Source organism: Chelonia mydas, chromosome 7 (assembly GCF_015237465.2).
Source record: "Chelonia mydas isolate rCheMyd1 chromosome 7, rCheMyd1.pri.v2, whole genome shotgun sequence".
NCBI lineage: Eukaryota > Metazoa > Chordata > Testudines > Cheloniidae > Chelonia > Chelonia mydas.
In genome coordinates, this window is record NC_057853.1 from 30,018,032 (window position 1) to 30,036,770 (window position 18,739).

At 61.6% G+C, this 18,739-nt stretch overlaps 1 protein-coding gene across 1 annotated transcript; it reads right to left on the reverse strand.

Moving 5' to 3' along the window:
* Positions 1-1,022: 1,022 nt before the first annotated feature.
* Positions 1,023-17,230, reverse strand: RPS6KA4 (ribosomal protein S6 kinase A4). The gene is made up of 17 exons (XM_037903536.2): positions 17,014-17,230; positions 14,581-14,652; positions 14,085-14,303; positions 12,949-13,064; positions 11,974-12,081; positions 11,508-11,588; positions 10,935-11,038; positions 9,895-10,045; positions 9,136-9,297; positions 8,394-8,519; positions 8,086-8,219; positions 7,569-7,662; positions 7,163-7,333; positions 6,696-6,887; positions 4,771-4,930; positions 3,366-3,529; positions 1,023-3,033 (listed from the first exon to the last, which is right to left on the reverse strand). The coding sequence occupies exons 1-17, from the start codon at positions 17,060-17,062 to the stop codon at positions 2,824-2,826; spliced, it is 2,313 nt and encodes a 770-aa protein (XP_037759464.1). The 5' UTR covers positions 17,063-17,230; the 3' UTR covers positions 1,023-2,823.
* Positions 17,231-18,739: the final 1,509 nt, after the last annotated feature.

The window sequence follows — 18,739 nt, forward strand, 5'->3', positions numbered from 1 at the left end:
CTTTTTTTTCCCCACCACGATGTACTCCTTTTAGGAGTCTTGTCTTGTTCCCCTGCATCCCAGTTTAAAACAGGTTCCTATATAGATGGTGCAGTGATAAGAGCTCGATGCAATTCTTTTTAGGAATCTAGCCGAGTGATTCTCTAAGGTGTAGCTTGAACTCCTGCTAACACTGCCTAGTGTATAGTGAAGCTGGTGTATTGTTGAGACCCACTGGTATTACTGAAAAGAACTTCTCAGACTTGTGAAATAGGCTATTTATATATTAGACTGTACACCTTTTAGACCAGTACCTCTAATTCCATTCTCAATATTGCACTGTCTAGATAGAAGCTTCAATATACACTATCCCCAGGCCAGCTTGGTGGCACATTCGTTACTGCAGGCAGTGTTAGGCTACACGGTTGAAGTCCTGCTATGTCTCAATAGGCTACTATCCAGAATCAATCACTGTCCTAAAGGACAGCTGCAGCTAGCCCTGCTAACACTGCCTGCAGTAACTACACTAGGGAACAGTTGATTCTGCCATGCCAAATGAGAGGCAGTAGCTAGTAAGCTGGCCTGTGGATAGTGGGCTGGCACGCTCCTCCTTTCCCCCAGCATAGGTCTTCTTCAAAGGCTTGAGGAGAGTAGCACACCTATGCCTGGGTGCAAGGAGTAGCGCTGGCCCGGCGAATCCCGCCCGACTCCAGAGCCCCGCGCCAACCTTCCACCCTTCAGGGGGAGCCGCCAGCTGCATTTATACTGACTTCTCTCACCCCATTGGCCACTGTCGGAACCAATGAGAAGCGATCCCGCCCCACGGAAGTACTAATAGGCGGTGACGCGCGCAGAAACGCTGCGGCTGGCGGGCACGTGGCTACGTTCGCAGCCGGGCGGGGTGGCTTCCTGCCGCCCAGCAGCGGGTGCGGGAGGTGCCGCGGGCCGCTTCGGCGCCTGCAGGGGGCTTGAGGTGGGCGTTGTTTCCCGTCATGCCCAGCGGCAGCCCAAGGCGTAGAGCTCCCGGACCCGCACAGACTCGGTGGCGTCAGAGGAGTTTTATTCTCAAATACAAAATACAGGTGGTTCGCTCAGACGGATGAGAGACGGCCCCCTGGGCGGGGCTACAGGAGCTGCCCCCCCATCTCACGTCATGCTCTCGGGCCCCGCCCCTCCCGTCTCAGTGCAGCTGCACGGGGCGGGGGTCGGACGGCTGCTCGCATCCCGAAATCCCTCAGCCCCTGACTCTTAGCTGCTCCCAACCAAGGGACAGAAACGGAGGGGGGGTGCTCAGAGAGCCCCAGGTCCTACCCAACCCCCACGGGGGGTGGGGGTGTCGGAAAGACGGGGGGGGGCAGCTGCGGGAACAGACACTAGCCAGCCCTTTCCGCACACCTAAAAGGGGGGTGGAGGGAGAGAGGAACACAAAGGATGGCAGCACCCAGGAAGTGGGATGAACCCAAGCCCCCTCTTCCCCATTCTTGCCTCTGACTCCCCACCCCCCATGGACCTCCTTTCCCCCACCCCCCACAATCTTTGGAGGAGCCAATTGCACAAACACCCCTTAAAGTGACTGATTCAGGCCCCCACCCCACCCCCAAGTCTAAACGAGCCCCTCTCCCTAAGCTTTTTATGGCCATGCTTCCCCTTCACCCAGCTTGCTCTGAAGGGATGGTCTAGGGTTTAATTTGCTTGAGTGGTGGCTTTCTTTAGCCTCACTCCCAGCTGGGGAAGGGGCGGGGGCTGTACTCTGAGACCACCCCACGCACCCACCCCCAACATTCTTAGTTTAAAAATAGATAGAAATTTGTCTCAATAAAAAAACTCTTCCCTTCTCCCTCTCCCCCCACCCCAATCTTATCCAGGGGGTGCAATTCTAGCTCCCACATTGCAGGGACTAAACATGGGGTACTGTTCACCTCCCTCCCATGTGTGCCATTGCTCAATGGGGGTCCTGCCCCATTGCCTCACAGCAGGAGTATCAGATTAACAATGGCCCTGGGAGATGGGGGAAGACATTGGTTGAGACATCACCTGGGTCTGGCCCCCTGTTCCGGGCTCTCCACCAGCATGCAGCCCAGAGAGGAGGTGGTGCCCTATGCCACCTGCCTGCCGCCCCCCCCCCCCAAAAGAAAGGATTAAAAGAAATAAAATATAGATCCAGCACCCCCCACCCTCTCTTTGGCTGCACTAAGGCGACCCTACCGGTCTGACCTTCACTTCTCATTCCAGCCCCAGAGCCTGGCTGAAGGGACCTGCCCTCAGATCTTAAGGGGTGGCGGTGGCAGTACTCACAGGATCTCCCTCCCCTGTAGGGAACAGCTGCCCCTTCTTCTGCAACAGTGGGTACAGTCTTCCATCGGGTGGGGTGGGGCAACCCTGAACTGTCAGTGGCAGAAATGGACCCTAGTCTGACCTGGAAGCCAAGGAGGGTATGTCTCTTAGAACTGCTCCACAGATATGTGCATCCACCCCGAGACACCTTCTTGCCCTATGGCCCCTACACCTGCCCCACAGAACACCGCCCATAATCACCCCAGGGCTGCCCCACTTTCCTGTCAACCCAAAGACCATTCCCACTTTAGCTCCTGGGGGACTTCACATTTCTGTCACACTGAGACAACCCCCTATGACCCCCAGACATACACAGGGCAACCTCCAGGTTTAAATCAAAATGAAAAAAACAAACAAGATGAATGAAAAAATGTGTCCACATGGGGGGGGCAGAATGCCCCCAAAAGAGGCTCATCCCCCCCTAAAAAACCCCAAATGAGATACCCGCCCACATTCTCCCCCACAAGCAACAGAGACAATAAATAGCCCCCCATCCCTGCCCCACAGGCGCTACGAGGGGGGGTTGTGGCGGCGGCCAGGTGGTTTGGGGCGCGGGGGCCGGGCGGGGAGTGCTGAGGAGGAGCCGCCAGAGGAGGACGACGAGGAGCTGCGCCGGGCCTCGGCCCCTGTGCTCGACATCTTGAGCTTGCGGCGCTTGGCTAGGGGGGCATTCTCCACACTCTTCAGGAAGAAGCCCTCGCGCTTGCCCTTGTTGAAGGCCTGGGGGGCAAGATATTGGGGGTAGGGGACAGGATGAGACCCAGAGATTCACCCGCCAAACTTCTCCCTGACCTGGTCTGTTCCCCCCCCCGCCACCACCCCCACCCCATATGGCCTATTTCCCATCCCCACCCAACCTATTCAGACCCTCACCTCTTCCTGCCTGACACTATCCTCCCCCAAAGCCTCAACCCATCCCCACGCCCTTGCCTAAGAGCCAGTCCCAACATGAGGGAGACTCAGCCAGTCCCCCGGCCCCCAACCAAGGCTGCCGCCTCCTCCTCCACCACCACCCTCGCTCTCTCATGGCCATGCGCCAGACCCCCCCTCACCATGAAGGCAGCGTTGACCCCTGAGCGCACGGCAGGCCCTGAGGACTCCAGGATGTCGGGGGTCATGAGCGGGGTGGAGGAGAGGGCACTGCCGTCCTGCAGCCACTCGCTGTAGCGCAATGTCGACATCTTCAGCCGCTTGGAAGGGTCCACAGTCAGCAGCCCTGGAGCAGGGGAAGGAGAACGCACCCATGGTTTAGTGATGTGGGGGTTGGCATGAGCAGGATGGCACTTCACCAGCCCTTCCCCTGGGGGGAGCAATACCCCAGCCCCACATACTGTGACAGTGATGGCCATATCTGTGACCAGCTGCGATTGCCAGCAGTCCCAATTATGGCACAGCTCTTTCTAAGCAGGCACATTTATTCTAAAGGTGAAAGCATATGACAGTTCCTACCCCCTGCTAAAGGCTTCACAGAGAGCCTGTCTAACCGGGGCCTCAGCAGGCTAAAGTCCTTCCAAGCACAGGCGCCGACTCCGTGGGTGCTCCGGGGCTGGAACACCTATGGGGAAAAATTGGTGGGTGCTCTGCACCCACTGGCAGCGCCCCGCCCCAGCTCACCTCCACCTCCGCTCCGCCTCCTCCCCTGAGCGCGCTGCCGTGTCCTGCTTCTCCTCCTGGCTCCCAGCGCTTGCACCTCAAAACAGCTGTTTTGCGGCGGCAAGTGCTGGGAGGGAAGGAGGGAGCGAGGGGGGAGAAGGGGGAATGTGGCACGCTCAGGGAGGAGGCAGGGATTTGGGGAGGGGTCCAATAGGGGCATGGAGGGGGCGGGGTTGGGGTGGGGACTTTGGGAAAGGGGTTGGAATGGGGGCGGGGCAGGGGTGGAGTCAGGGCGGGGCCAGGGGGCGCGAGCACCCACCAGCACGGGGAAAAGTTGGCACCTGTGCTTCCAACCCTTCCCAGGAAGGATTGGGCCCCCCCCTCGGACGGAAAGGTCTGCCCATTTGCTGGATCATAAAGCAGCTCCGAGTCCGTTTAAACTCGGGCTATTTATCCAAATGTCTCCTCTTGGTCTGTTGGTCTCTGGAGAATCCCATCTGAACCAATCTTTGCAGCCTCTCCAGGGGGAGGGACCTCTCTGGGGTGAGTGAATTTGCCTAATGACCCCTGCCCCGCCCCCGCTATTCTTTGATCCTGGAGGGCTGTGGTTCCCCCTCCCCCATGGAGTTACATAATCACTGGCCCACAATGATACAGAAACTTAATACAAAGCTATTACATGAAATTCCCAGATTCACACATGCCACCTCCCCCACCTCTTGGGAAAGGGGTTTCCCAAGCCCCACAGCACCCCTTCCATCTGAGGTGGGGTGAGGGATACACCAGACCCACAGATTCCCACTCCCCCAGCGCTTGGAACAGAGTCCTATATATTGACCCTTTATTTCATGCCACACTCCTCACCTCTGACCAGCTCTTTGGCCTCCTCGGAGACCCCCCTCCAGGCCTCGCCCTCCAGTGAGAACTGCCCCTCCTTGATCTTGTGCATGATCTCAGCCGCATGGGTTAACGCGCCACCCTCCTGGCTGCTCTGGAAAGGCACCTGTCCGGACAGCATGGTGTACTGGGGGGTGGGGGGAGAGACAGTGGAGTGGGGGTGTTACCAGACAGTCTGGGTGAAGCTGACTCAGGGCAAATATCAGCAAGCTACCCCAAGGGGAGTGATCCCCCAGCCCCTCCAAATCCCCTCCCCCATACTGGGGACCCAGCCCTTCCCCTGGGAAGGGGGTGATCCCACAGCCCCAGACACCGCCAACCCACAAGCATGGCGCAGGGCTGAGCATTTGCTTTTTCTATTCTAATGGCTCAGAGAGGAACCGAGATTGTGGAAGTGGCTGAGACACAGGGACTCCCCAGTGGAGACTTCTGCTTTTAGGCATTTCCCTTCCCCTTGCCCTGGAGTAGCCCCACCAGGCAACACACCCTCACTAACACCCCTCAAGGCCCAACAGCTCTTCAGGATACGGTACTGTTACTCCAGAGTCGGGGTGGGTGTCGGGCTTGGCACTAACGGCCCCGTGCTCGGTGCACCAGCTCTTGGAGTCACGTGACTGCGGCAGAGCGGCAGCTTCTGTTCTAAAAAAATCAGTTTCTAGGCATCATGGTTTAGGGGAAAACCTGGAAAATGTGAGATCCCTGCCTGAGTCTGCGGAGAGCCTGAGCCAATCGCTGGGGGGGAGGGGGAGAGGAGAAGCTCCCTCACCGTAACTGACACAGAGGTGCCTGCCTGAGTCTGCCAAGAGCCTGTGCCCATCACTCAGAGAGAGGGGAGCTGCCCTGGGTGTCCCAATGGGATGTTCAATCCCAGCCTCACTGATCTGGGGGGCCCTGCCAACCCCATGCTGTGGGGCTGTGGGTGTCTCACAGGACCCCCCTCCCCTCCCCAAGCAAAAGAATTGCTCAGAGAAGCCCAGGGGGGCCTGATGCCATTCCCAGGAGTGGTGGGAGAAGAGGGGGGCCTCCATGTGTGGACAGGATTATAATTGTGGGCGGAGCCAAAATCGAGCCTTGGGAGCCTATTCTTTGACCCCGGTGGGAGGGGAGGATTAACCCTTTATTTCCTGCTCTCACCTATCCGTGGCCCCACAAAGTCACGGGATCTCCTGGTCAACCTCCTCCTGGCCCTAGCTAAAATGGCCATCTATAAAACCAGAGTGAGGAGGTTGACCGATGGAGTCTCCTGTGACTGTGGGGCCTATTTCCGATCCTCGGTCTGTTCACGTATCCGGGCAGAGTTCCTCTGGGCGGCATCCACTGACTCCCTTGACGCCTTCGAGGAGCAGTGGGCGCTGTCCGGGGTTCTCTGCTCGGTGTCCCCGTCCGGTTCCCTTCGTTTGACCCTTTGACCGCACTCCTGTCCCTGTTATTTCATTAGTTGTCCCCCGGATTCATTTGGTATCCAGGTCCTGTGGATCCCCCTCTTAGGTTGGGTGGGGATCCTTTAGCAGTGGACAGGCTTCGCCCGCCCACTTCCTGGATCCCAAAAGGATCTCCCACCCTGACCCTGGAATCAAACGCCTTTATCCGTCCTCTCCTCTGGAGGGCAGGAAGCCAGACTTGCTCAGGCAGCAGGACATGGAACAAAGCTGTCAGCACTTCCCCTCCTCCCCATAGGACTCCATGGGCAGGCAGGGCGGGAGGAGCGCCACCATGTGGTTACATTGTTCAGTCCTGCTGAAATCATTCACCTCTGGGGTGGAGCGCACAGTGCTTATACAGCAGCAGCGGGGAGACTGGGACCCTTCCAGAGCCCTGGGATCATAATGCTCCCTCCCTGTAGGGATCTGGGGTGCTTTTGTACTCAATGCTGGCCTCCTCCGTATGCATACCAGGATGACACCGAGGCTCCAGAGGTCGCAGGACTCATCATAGCCCTCGTCAGTGAAGAGTTCGGGAGCGGCATATTGCAGCGTGAAGCAAGGCGTCTGCATGGGCTGTGAGCCCGAGGGGCGCAGGCGGGCAAAGCCGAAGTCAATCACCTTCACTGGGGCACCCTCTGACTCATCAGCATACAGGATGTTCTGGGGAACAGCAGGAGGATGGGGCCTTGAGCTCCTGGGGCAGAGCACCCACCCCCAGGGCCCGCACCCCAAAACCCCAGGATCCCAATCGCCCAGACCCCACACCCCTATTCCCAAATCTCCCAAGCGCCACACCACAAAACCCAAGGCCCTGCACCCCGTTCCATGGTCCTCCAGGCCCTACACCCCAATCCCCCAAGGCCCTGATCCCCCAACATTTTACCCTAGTCATGCACCCAATTTCCTGAGGCCCTGCCTTCCCATTCCCCCCATACCTCAGGTTTGAGGTCCCGGTGCACCACGCCGACATCATGCATGAAGCTGACAGCTGACACCAGGCTGCGCATGATCTGACTGGCCTCTGACTCGCTGAAATGCTGCTTCTTCTTGATGCGGTCAAGGAGCTCACCCCCCCGCAGCAGCTCCATCACCAGGTACGTGTGATACTACCCGGGGAGAAGGGGGGAGGTGTCACTGAGCAGAGGGGGATCCCGCAACACAGAGACACTGCCCCCACTAAGATGCAGCTGCCTCTGGGGTGGGGTACAGGGGCTAGTTTCACAAGGATCCCTCGCCCAGCACTGAGATGCAGCCACCTCTGGGGTGGGGCATGGGGGCTGTTGATGCCCAGGTAAGAAGGGGAGTGCTAGTCCCAGGGAGTGCTGACGGGGACGGGGGTACCTGGTCGTGATGAACCTCGTGTAGTTTGACGATGTTGGGGTGAGACTCACACAGCTGCAAAGCCATCACCTCCCTCTGGGTGTTCACCTCCATCCTGGGGGCAGCAGGGAGGGAGACGTTAGCTGAGGCTCCGGAGAACTGCACTGCGGGATGCGGGAAGGGAAGGACCCGGGGGAGGTAGTTGTGGGGAAAGGGGACAGCAAGGGGGTGGGAGGAGTGTTCGGGGAAGGGAGATGATGGGGGGTGGGTAAGGCAGCAGGGAAGCGTGAGGGGGGTGTCTGGTGGCTGAAGGGAGGAATCTGGAGGTGTTGGGAGGGTCCCATAAAGAGTGATGGAGGACAATGGAGAGCCTGGGGGGTCAGCGATGGTGGGGGCAAAGTCCAGAGTGAGGGGTGAGTCTGAGGAGGCACCTCGAGAGTTGTTATAGGAGCAGGAGTGAGGGTGTTCCCATGGGAGTGGGGGGGTTGGTTGCCATAGCAGCTGGAGCATGGGGGGGTTGCTGGGGGAGCACCCCCACCTCTTGCTGATGATCTTGACGGCGAACTCGGTGCCACCCTGGCGCTGCTGGCATCGGCGACACACCGAGAAGCTCCCCTCGCCCAGGGCTGCCTCCTTCAGGTCCAGGTCATAGAGCTGGAAGAACGGAGAGTCCTGGGGAAGGAAGCAGGGAGCATCAGCGGTGCCCACTGCTGTGGAGGGATCCCCCCTTCTCCCCACAGGGACCCTGATGAGGAATCCTGCTCCCGCTAAGGCCCCTCCCTCACCAATTACCCAGCAGCCCCTGCCACTCCCGTCAAGCCCCAGTCACTCAGGGGCCTCCCCTACCTTCATCATGGCGCTGCGTGCCACGGCAGCACTGCCCGGGCGCTCCCCACTCAGCGCCAGCTCCAACACATCCGTGGTGATGGCATTGTGGTTGAACAGGATGGAAGGAGCGATGAAGGAGTAGCCCTGAAAGAAGGTGGGAGGGAGAGACAAGACTGGGGCGGTGGCAGGGAGCCTGCAGACATCTCCATGGCTACAGCACCCAATGGAGACCCCCCCCAGCCCCTCGTGGGTCTGGTGGGTGCAGGAGATTCCACACACACACACCAGAGAGCACCCCCACTCTTGTCAGTGAGAGCAGGGGATTCAGGAACCAGTGCCCTCTGCCAGGGCACAGAGCTCAGCGGCCACACACATGAAGCTGGCAGGGGAAGGGGATAGCAGGGCAGGGGTCTCACCTGGAAGACCTGGTCCAGGTTGGGGGGTGGTGATGGGTGAGCATACGAGAGGGTGGATGTTGGGGGAACCTCAGTGAGGGACTCACCTGGAAGACGTGGTCCAGGTTTGGGAGGGGGGGTGCTGATGGGTGAGCAAATGAGAGGGTGGGTGTTGGGGAAACCTCAGCGGGGGGCTCATCTGAAAACGTGGTCCAGGTTGGGGCGGGGGGGGCCTCCCATGGACAAGTACACCCGAAGCGGGGGGGTTGGGGGAACCTGGGAAGAGTCAGTCCAGGATGGGAGGGTTCCAGCAGGCGAGCGCACAGGAAGTTGGGGGACCCCAGCAGGGGGCGTGTGTCTCTCACCTGGAAGACGCGGTCCAGGTTGGGTGGGGTCCCGGCGGGCGAGTACACGGGCTCCAGGCGGGTGAACTCCTCGGCAAAGTTGCGCACGTCCAGCTCGCTGCGGACGATGGGTTTGAACGGAGCCTTCACCCGCCGCGCAGCCAATTCCACCCAGTCCAGGCCCTAGGGGAACATGAGGGTCAGCGTGAGGGGGAGGTGAGTGGGGAAAGGGGTCTAATGGGGGGGAGGGTCCAGCACAGGGCCAGAGCCTAGCTGGGAGGGGGGGCGCACTGGGTCTCACTCCCCCAAGACCACCTCTAGGATGTGGGGCGCTAGCCATGTCCACGGGGAGCTGTGTGTTTGGCTGGTGGGGAGCTGCATGTTGTGGGTGGGGAGACCTGCCAGGGGAGACTGGAGGGCACCATAACTGGGGGTGCACACGAGGCTCTTTCCCAGGTGTGCAAGGGCTGTGCGGGGATCCCTGGCCGACGTAAGCGATGGGGGGGGGGACGTGGCCAGGGGGCCCTGGTGACAGGAGCAGTAGGTGAGGGGGCTCTACGTAGGGCCTCTCCTGGGGCAAGGGGGTAAATGTGAGGGGGTCCCTGCCCGGGGTGTAGGAGCTGTGGGGAGGAGGCCAGGATCTCTACCCGAGGGGGCTGCACTTGGGGGACCCTGCTGGGAAAGGGGGTTGTGCCCAGGTGGTGGGGAGCCCTGCTGAGGGTCTCGAGCCACGTGTGAGTGGGCTGTGGTCAGGGTGAGGGTGTCCCTCTCCCCCCTCACCTTGAAGAAGGGGTGCTCCTTGATGTCCTGGGCCCCACTGGGCCCCGAGCCCAGGCGTTTCTTGGGGTCCTTGCACAGCAGCTTCTGCAGCAGGTCGCGTGCCACGGGGCCAATGACAGTTGGGAACGGGGGCTGGCACTTGAGGATGCGTCTGTGGCACAGACAGCTCCGTTACCCAGCAGCCCCTGCCAAGCCCCCTCCCTGCCCCCCATTACCCAGCAGCCCCTGCCAATCCCCGCTCCCCACCTCCCATTACCCAGCAGCCCCTGCCAATCCCCGCTCCCCACCTCCCATTACCCAGCAGCCCCTGCCAATCCCCGCTCCCCACCTCCCATTACCCAGCCGCCCCTGCCAATCCCCGCTCCCCACCTCCCATTACCCAGCCGCCCCTGCCAATCCCCGCTCCCCACCTCCCATTACCCAGCCGCCCCTGCCAATCCCCGCTCCCCACCTCCCATTACCCAGCCGCCCCTGCCAATCCCCCTCTACGCCCCCATTTCCCAGCCGCCCCGCCAATCCCTGCTCCCCGCCCCATCCCCTGTTACCCAGCCAACGCCCTCCCTGCCCCCCGTTACCCAGCCGCTCCTGCCAATCCCCCCTCCCCATCCCCTGTTACCTAGCCAACGCCCTCCCTGCCCCGTTACCCGGCAGCCCCTGCCAATCCCCCCGTTACCCAGCTGCCCCTGCCAATCCCCCTTCCCCAGCCAACGCCCTCCCTGCCCCCTATTACCCAGCTGCTCCTGCCAATTCCTGCTCCCCACCCCCCATTACCCAGCAGCCCCTGCCAATCCCCCCTCCCCATCCCCCATTACCCAGCCAACACCCTCCCTGCCCCGTTACCTGGCAGCCCCTGCCAATCCCCCCGTTACCCAGATGCCCCTGCCAATTCCCCTCCCTGCCCCCCGTTACCAAGCAGCCCCTGCCAATCCCCCCTACCCACGCCCCATTACCCAGCAGCCTCTCCAAACCCCCCTCCACATTATCCCCCTGACTCCTGACAGTCCCCCTCCCTGCACCCCATTACCCAGCAGCCCCCTCACCTGGACACCTCGGCCTGCGTGTTCTTCTCCCCCTCCAGTGTAAAGGGCGAGGCCCCCGTCAGCAGCTCAAACATCAGGATCCCCAGGCTCCACCAGTCAACAGACTGTGGGGGAGAGGGGTGGTGATGAGCCAGGAACCCCCCAAGACTGACCCCACCTCCCACTGCTGGGAAGGGGGCAGTGAACCTGGAATGACACCCTCCCCCCAGTAGACAGCCCCCCCGCCCCCAACCCTCCTGACACTGCTGCTGGGGTGGGAGTGACAGGCTCATACACCCTGCCAGCCAGCCCCCCATTTGCCTGCCAAACCCAGCTCCCCCCCTGCTCAATTCACCGCCCTCCTGCTCCCTCACTGCTCTTTGCCACTCCCTCCGACCTTACTTTACCCCCCCCCCCAGCCATGCCTTTCCTCCCACTCCCCTCATCTTGCCATGCCCCTCACTTCTCCCACCCCCTTCTCCCACATAACTATGCCCCCTATGGAACCCCTGGCTCCCTCGTCATACCCCTCTCCCCCACCATGCCCTCCCATTCATTACGCCCTTCCCCCAACCCCTCCCCTCCCGAACTCACCTTGCCATGCCCTGACTTGCTGCGGATGATCTCGGGGGCCATGTACTCGATGGTGCCGCAGAAGGAGAAGGTGCGATCTTTCTGTGGGAGAGGGGTGAGAAGAATGTGGGGGCTCAGTGCCAAGGTCCCCGCTATGGAGCCCCCACAAGGAAGAGAGGCTGCCAAACACCAGTGACCGGTGGAGGGGGCAGAGCAAAGAGACACCCCCTTGGGAAGCAAAGAGACTCTCTGTTCCCTGCTTTTCATCAGAAAGATGGGGGAGGGGCACAGAGTGAAGGCAGAGAGATCCCTGTGGGGAGGGGCAAATTTCTGGAGGCAGAATGGGGGGGCTCTCTAGGGGAAGGATATTGGGGGATTCCCAGGGGGCAGGGTGAGGGGATGGGGGAGGAGTCCCCAGGGGCAGGATATTGAGGTCCCCAGGGGAGGCTATGGGGGGCTCATCGGGGGCAGGGTGTGGGTGTCTGACCTCCTCGGTGAGGAACTCCTTGCTGAGGCCGAAGTCAGTGAGCACCACGTGCCCTTCGCTGTCCAGCAGGATGTTCTCCAGCTTCACATCCCGGTAGATGATGCCCAGCTGCAGATGAGCACAGGCTCAGAACAGGCATTCCCCAAAGCCTGCATCCCCCACATCCACCCGCAACATGGCTCCTCAGTGCCCCTCCAACCTGGAGTGCCATCCTCCAAGAACGCCTACAGGACAGCACACCCATAGTCCCCATGGCATGGCCCAAGAGCCCCCCAGGAACTCCTACAGGACAGAACCCCCATAGCTCCCATGGCACCGAGAGGCCCCAGGAACCCCTACAGGAGAGCACCCCCATAGACCCTGTGGCATGGACGGAGAGCCCCCCAGGAACCCCTGCAGGACAGCAACCTCATAGAACCTATGTCATGGCTCGAGAGCCCCCCAGAGACCCCTAACAGGACAGAACCCCCATGGCACCAAGAGGCCCCCAGGAACCCCTACAGGACAGCACCCCCATAGCCCCTGCAGCATGGCCCAAGAGCCCCCCAGGAACCCCTACAGGACAGAAACCCCATAGCCCCTGTGGCACGGCCCGACAATCCCCCAGGAACCCCGACAGGACAGGACCACCATAGCCCCTGCAGCACAGCCCAAGAGCCCCCCAGGAACCCCTACAGCACAGCACCCACATAGCACCTGCAGCATGGTCCAAGAGCCCCCTAGGAACTCCCTACAGGACAACACTCACATAGCCCATGCGCACAGACCAAGAGCCCCCTAGGAACTCTCTACAGGACAGCACCCCCCGTATTCCCTGTGGCATGGCCCCTCGGAGCCCCTCCATAGCAGAATAGTCTACCTGGTCTCTGGAGTATCCTCTCCAGATATTTCCCATCCTCCCAGAACATGCACCCCCTAGAAAGTGGATGCCTGTTCTGCTCCCTCCTGTCCCACCCCCTAGGCATATCCCCCCACCTTGTGCAGATGCTCCAGTGCCAGCACGATCTCCCCGGCATAGATCCGCACCTCCTCCTCCGTGAAATGGTCGCGCTGGTACAGATGGGTGAAGAGCTCCCCCCCACTCACGTAGTCTGCAGGGCCGGGGGGTGGGGGAGGACAGGGAGTGAGAACCCAGCACCCACAGCCAGTCCCCTCCCCGGCCCCTCTCAGTTTGGTCTGGATTCCCTCACATCCCATGGCACGGGAGGGTGCCGTATGCCTCCCCTGTCGCTCCATCCTCACTGCCTCTCCCCCGGAAAACTTGGGGAGGTGGTGGGGTTAAAAAGGAAATTTTCCCCAAAAGCCTGTGTCTGGCAGAAATTTTTGATTTTTTATCAAAAAACAAATGATGCGCCATACATCTCCCATGATGCACCATAGTCCTGGCCCTCTCCCCCCAGCACTGGTAGTGTCATGAGCCCCTGGCTGTGGTGCATCCTGGGAGCTGTTGTTTGGGTGCCTCACATGCTCATTCTCCGCTATACACCAAGTTCCCTGGTTGAACCACATCTCCCACAATGCACCACAGCCTCCCCTTGCTGAGTGGCTTGAGCTCCTCATGGGAGCTGTAGGTCAGCTGCCTCACACACCCCATTCTCCTCTATAGGCTAAGCTCTCTGGACAGACTACATCTCCCATAATGCATCATAGTTTCCCCCCATTTGGAGACACTAAGTGGTGTGTCAGAAGCCCATGGCCTGGTGCACCATGGGAGATGTAGTCCAACCAGGCTGCACTGTACATAAAGGATTGGAGTGCGAGGTATCTGAACTACAACTCCCATCAGACATGGCAGCAGTACTTCTCTATCATAATAGTTCCGTTTTTTAATTCCTGCTGAAAAACTTGAAAATTTTCCCCTGGAAAAGTTAGGCAAAAACCATTTCCCTCTCTGTTTTCATCGAATATTGCTGTGGAAAACAACACTGGTCTTTCTCCAGCTCCACCTACTGCCCCTCCCTAGAGTCTCCCTGCTCCCCCACCTGCTGGGTCCCATTGTCCTACCCTCCCCATTCCTTTGGATCCACTCTGCACCCTGGCATCTGCCACACCCCATCCCCTGGGTCCCAGCGTCCCACCCTCCCCTGCCCCCTCCCCGGGGTCCCCCATACCCAGGATGAGGTGCAGCTTGGAGCCAGTCTGGAAGGCATAGTGCAGGGTCACTAGGAAGGGCGATGCCCGCACATGCTCCAGCACGGCCCGCTCAGTGCGTGTGTGCTCCGTGGTCTTGGCCTTCTGCACAATGGCAGCCTTGCGCAGCACTTTCATGGCATACAGCTTCCCCATATCGTGACCTGTCATCTTGCGCACCAGGAACACTTTTCCGTAGGCTGGGGGATACAAAGGGCCATCAGAGGATCTTCCTGTAGGCTGGGAGCCCAGAGGGGGACATCAGGAGGATCCCAGGAGACTGGGGAGACGATGGGACCCAGGAAGTGGGGATGGGAGCAGCAGGCTCAGGGAAGCAGGGGACCTTCCTACAGGCTGGGGGGAGAGGGGATTGATGGGCAGGGCGCCATCCCATAGGGAGGAGGAATGGGGTCACAGCCCCCCGTGCACCTCCAGTGCCCCTCTCCATGGCACAGCCCCCCAGTGTCCCCCACTCACCTCCAGTTCCCAGCACCTTGAGCAGTTCAAAGTTCTCCATGCCAACCTTCTCTTCATGGCCAGTCAGGTTTGCTGCCACAGAGACAAGATTATGCGGATGGGGGGGTCAAAGCCAGCCTGGGGCCCCGTGCCTCCCTTCCCCACCTGCTCACCACAAACCTTGCCCTTCACCTCCTCCCACACTATCCCAGCCCACAGGTCCACACACCTCACTCCCTCATCCCATGCCACAGGCCCATACTCCCTGCCTTGTCTTCTCACCTCATCCCAAACCCGCACCTATGCCCACACCCAGCTCAGGCCCATCCCCCACTAAATGTCCCTGCCTTACCCCCACATCCTGCTGCACCTCAGCCCCCACCCCCTGCCTCAGCCTCTCCCCCAGGGATGGGTGGGGTCAGGGTGCAGTGAGGAGGAGCCCCCGTTTCCTGCTGGTGACTCACAGCAGGCTTTGGTGCCAAGGGGCTGGGCCGGCCTGGGCCCGGGCCCTGCAACTCCCATCCCCACAGACACCCTGGGACCAAGCCAGGGTGGGGTGAATTGCGGGGATCACCCCTCCATTTCCAGGTGGAGACACTGACTCATCCTCCCACATCCCTGTGGTGCTGCCTAGTGGGAATCCTGGATGCCACTTTCCTCTGCCCCAAAGAGGGTTCCCAGGATCGAGGGGGCAACTAGGTCTGGTGGCAAATGTGGAGGGCAGGGGTATGAAGTGCCCAGAGAGACATCACCTTCCACCCATAGGGATAGCAAGGTGAGGGGCACCCCACAACCTCCTGTGAAGGGGGGCACAGAGTTCAGGGTGCAGTGGGGAAACAGGAAGCCTGCAGCTGGGAGGAGCTTGGGGTGAGATCACCTGCTTAACAACACCCCGCCAACTCTGGCCAGATCTCCCTATGTCCCCCCACCATACCTGTCCCCCTCCCCCAGATTCCCCACAGGGCTGCGGGTGCACTACCCTGCCCCTCCAAGTTCCTGGCAGCTAGAAGGAGGCTTCTGCTCCTTCCCCTCAACCCCTCACATGTCCTGGGAGGTCCCAATCCGCCCATGCGACCCTACTCAGCTGGCACCGAGTGGCAGGTACCAGGATGGCCACCTGGCACCACCACTCTCGCTCTCTCCTCCATTGCAAAGGCTCCAGGACTCCGGATGGGAGGCTGCCCGAGCCCAGAATGGTGAGTGCCCCCTGTCCATCCCCCACCCACTCGGGACAGGGGCTTTCCATGGGTTTAAACAAGCATCACCCGGGGGCTGCCATGCAAGAGACCCTAGCGCCCAGGCAGGCAGCGTGAGCTTTCTTGCAGCAGGACCCAGCTCGGGGCAGGTTAGGCATGAGTCTGGCACCAGTGGTGGATGAGAGCCCAGTGCCCAGCTTTGGGTGGGTGAGGCAGCCTGCCCTTGATGCAGCCCCTACCCCATTGCCTGTGTCACACACACCCCGGCTAGCATCCATCACCCACGCAGGCCCTATCCCTCTGTCCATGTCTCACACACACCCAGGTAGCACCCGGCCTTATTGCCCATGTCCCTGGCCACCCCCACTGCCCCAGCAGGCTGTGTCTCATACGCCTCCAGCTCGTGAGCCCTCCAAGCTGCCAGTCCCTGGGGAAGGGGGGTGCAATGACTAATTCCCACCCCCGCTCCCCTGTTGCTGCTGCCCACCCACGGGGCTGAGCCTGCACTGATGGGGGGTGTGATAGGTCTGTAGGGAGAAGAGGGGCAGGGCCACCTCCCCATGGCTCTGCACTTCCTCTCCCCGAATAGCCACCCTACCCCCAACAACTGCCACCAGGGGCCCTGCACCCCCAAAGGTCCCAGGGGACATGCACAGTTCAAACCAATGGCCCCCTGCGCCCCTGAACTGCACTCACCACCCCCTCCTTCTCCCTGCACCCCAGCACTGCACTCTCCTCCCTGCACCCCGCCACCCCCTCTTTCTCCCTGTACTCTAGCACTGAACCTGACTCTCTGCACGTCTGGACTGCACCCCCCCTTCTCCCTGCACCGCACCCGCCACCCTCGCCTTCTCCCGGCACCGCACCCGACTCCCTACACTGCACCCGCCACCTCCTCCTTCTCCCTGCACCCGCCACATTGCACCCGCCACCCCCTCCTTCTTCCTGCACCCCGGCACTGCACCCGCCACCCCCGCCTTCTCCCTGCACCCCGGCACTGCACCCGACTCCCAGCACCCCGGAACTGCACCCGCCACATTGCACCAGCCACCCCCGCCTTCTCCCTGCACCCCGGCACTGCACCCGACTCCCTGCACCCCAGAACTGCAGCACACACCCCCCCCCATCCTCCGCTGCTCCCGGGACCTGCCCTCCTTCCCCCGAGACCAGGAACGGCCCCTAACCTGCGCACCAAGCCCTCCAGGCCCCCTGCACCCCGACACGGTGCCCCCCTCCCGGCCCGCTCCCCGCCCAGTACCGTCTGTGAGCCGCAGCTCCACCGTCTCCTCCTCTGCCCCGTCCCCCATGGCCGCGCCGGGCCGGGATCTGCTCGGCTCGGCTCGGTTACATGGCCCGGGCCCGGCGCTTCCTGGTGCCGCCGCCGCCTCCGGGCCTGACTCAGGCGGCAGGAATGTGACAGCGAGCGGGGAGCTGAGCGCAGGGACCGCCCCGGGGAGGGACCGACAGACCCCCCGCGCCTCCGGGGGCCCACGGTCCCGCACCCCCGCCAGGGGAAGGAACAGACGGACCCCCCCCCCGCACGCCACAGGACCCCCACCCCAGGATCCACACCCCCCGGGGACCCCCAGATCCCCATAAGGAACCCCTCTGATCCTGCCCCAGGGAGGGACCGACAGACCCCCTTCACCCCCCATAGTGATCCCGCATCCCCTCCCCGGGGAGGGACCAATAGACGACCCCCCCTCAGGTCCCTCACCCCAGACAAATCCCCCCACAGGTGACCCAGTGGTAACCCCCCCCCCCCATCCTGCCACCCAGACCCTGGGGAGGGACCGGACACACCTGTCCACAGGGGACCCCCTGCACCGCCATAGGGAACCCCCAGATCCTGTACTCCTGTGGACCCCCCCTGCATCCCATAGGGAACCCCCATGGATCCTGCCCCACCCCAGGGAAGGACTGACAGGCCCCTCTATGCCGCCCAACTCTGGGGAGGGACAGATCGACCCCACACTTGCTGTGGACCTCCCAACCCCCATAGGGAACCCCTTGGTTCCCATACCCCCTGCCCCAGGAAGGTAGAGAGAGACCTCCCCATACACTCCCCTGAGGACATGCTCCCTGCACCCCCGCCCAGGAAATCCCCTAGGATCCCACACCCCCTGTCCTGGGGAGGGACCAACTGACCCCCCACACTCCCTATAGGGACCCCCCCCAGGGTCCTGCACCCCCAGCCCTGGGGAGGGACCGACAGATCCCCCCGCACCCTCCATAGGGAACCCCCCAAGATCCCAAACCCCTTGACCAAGGGCAGAACCAACAGACCCCCCCCCCCCAAGGTCCACACACACCTTCCTGAGGACCCTCCTGCACCCCCCTCCCACGGACAAACCTGAAAAGGGTAGGATCCCAATGTGAGCTCCCCCGCAAACTTGGATTCCCCCACCTGCCTGCCCCATAGAGGGATTTGGTTGGGGGTGGAGGTGTGGAACAGAGCGGGACGGGGGGGGGGGTGGAGCTGGTGGAGGGATGCAGTGGGGAGGCAGGGGAGGTGGTGCAGAGTGGGGGGGTGTAGTGGGGAAGAGGTACAGAGTGGGGGGTGTAGTGGGGAGGTGATGCAGAGCAGGTTGGGGTGCAGTGGGGAGGTGGGGGAGGTGGTGCAGAGCAGGGGATGCAGTCAGGAGGTGGTGCAGAGTGGGGGGTGCAGTGCGGAGGTCGGGGGGTAGTGCAGAGCAGCGGGTACAGAGCTGGTGAGGGAGGTGGTGCAGAGCGGGGGATGTAGTGGGGAGGAAGGGGAGGTAGTGCAGAGTGGGAGGTGCAGAGCTGGTGGGGGGGATGTAGTGCAGAAGGGGGGTGCAGTTGGGAGGTGGTGCAGAGCTTGAAGTGCAGAGGGGAGGTGGGGAACATGGTGCAAGGCAGGGGGTGCAGAGGGGAGGTGGTGCAGAGCAGGGGGTGCAGTGGAGAGGTGGTGCAGAGGGGAGGTGGTGCAGAGCAGGGTGTGCAGTGGAGAGGAGGGAGGATGC

Excerpts from the sequence above, each read along its gene's own strand:
- RPS6KA4 (XM_037903536.2), bottom strand. The coding sequence starts at position 17,062 with ATGGGGGACGGGGCAGAGGAGGAGACGGTGGAGCTGCGGCTCACAGAC. Across the intron at positions 14,653-17,013 it reads GGAGCTGCGGCTCACAGACG|CAAACCTGACTGGCCATGAA; the intron begins GTACTGGGCGGG and ends TCTCTGTGGCAG. Across the intron at positions 6,888-7,162 it reads ACCGGGACCTCAAACCTGAG|AACATCCTGTATGCTGATGA; the intron begins GTATGGGGGGAA and ends GCTGTTCCCCAG.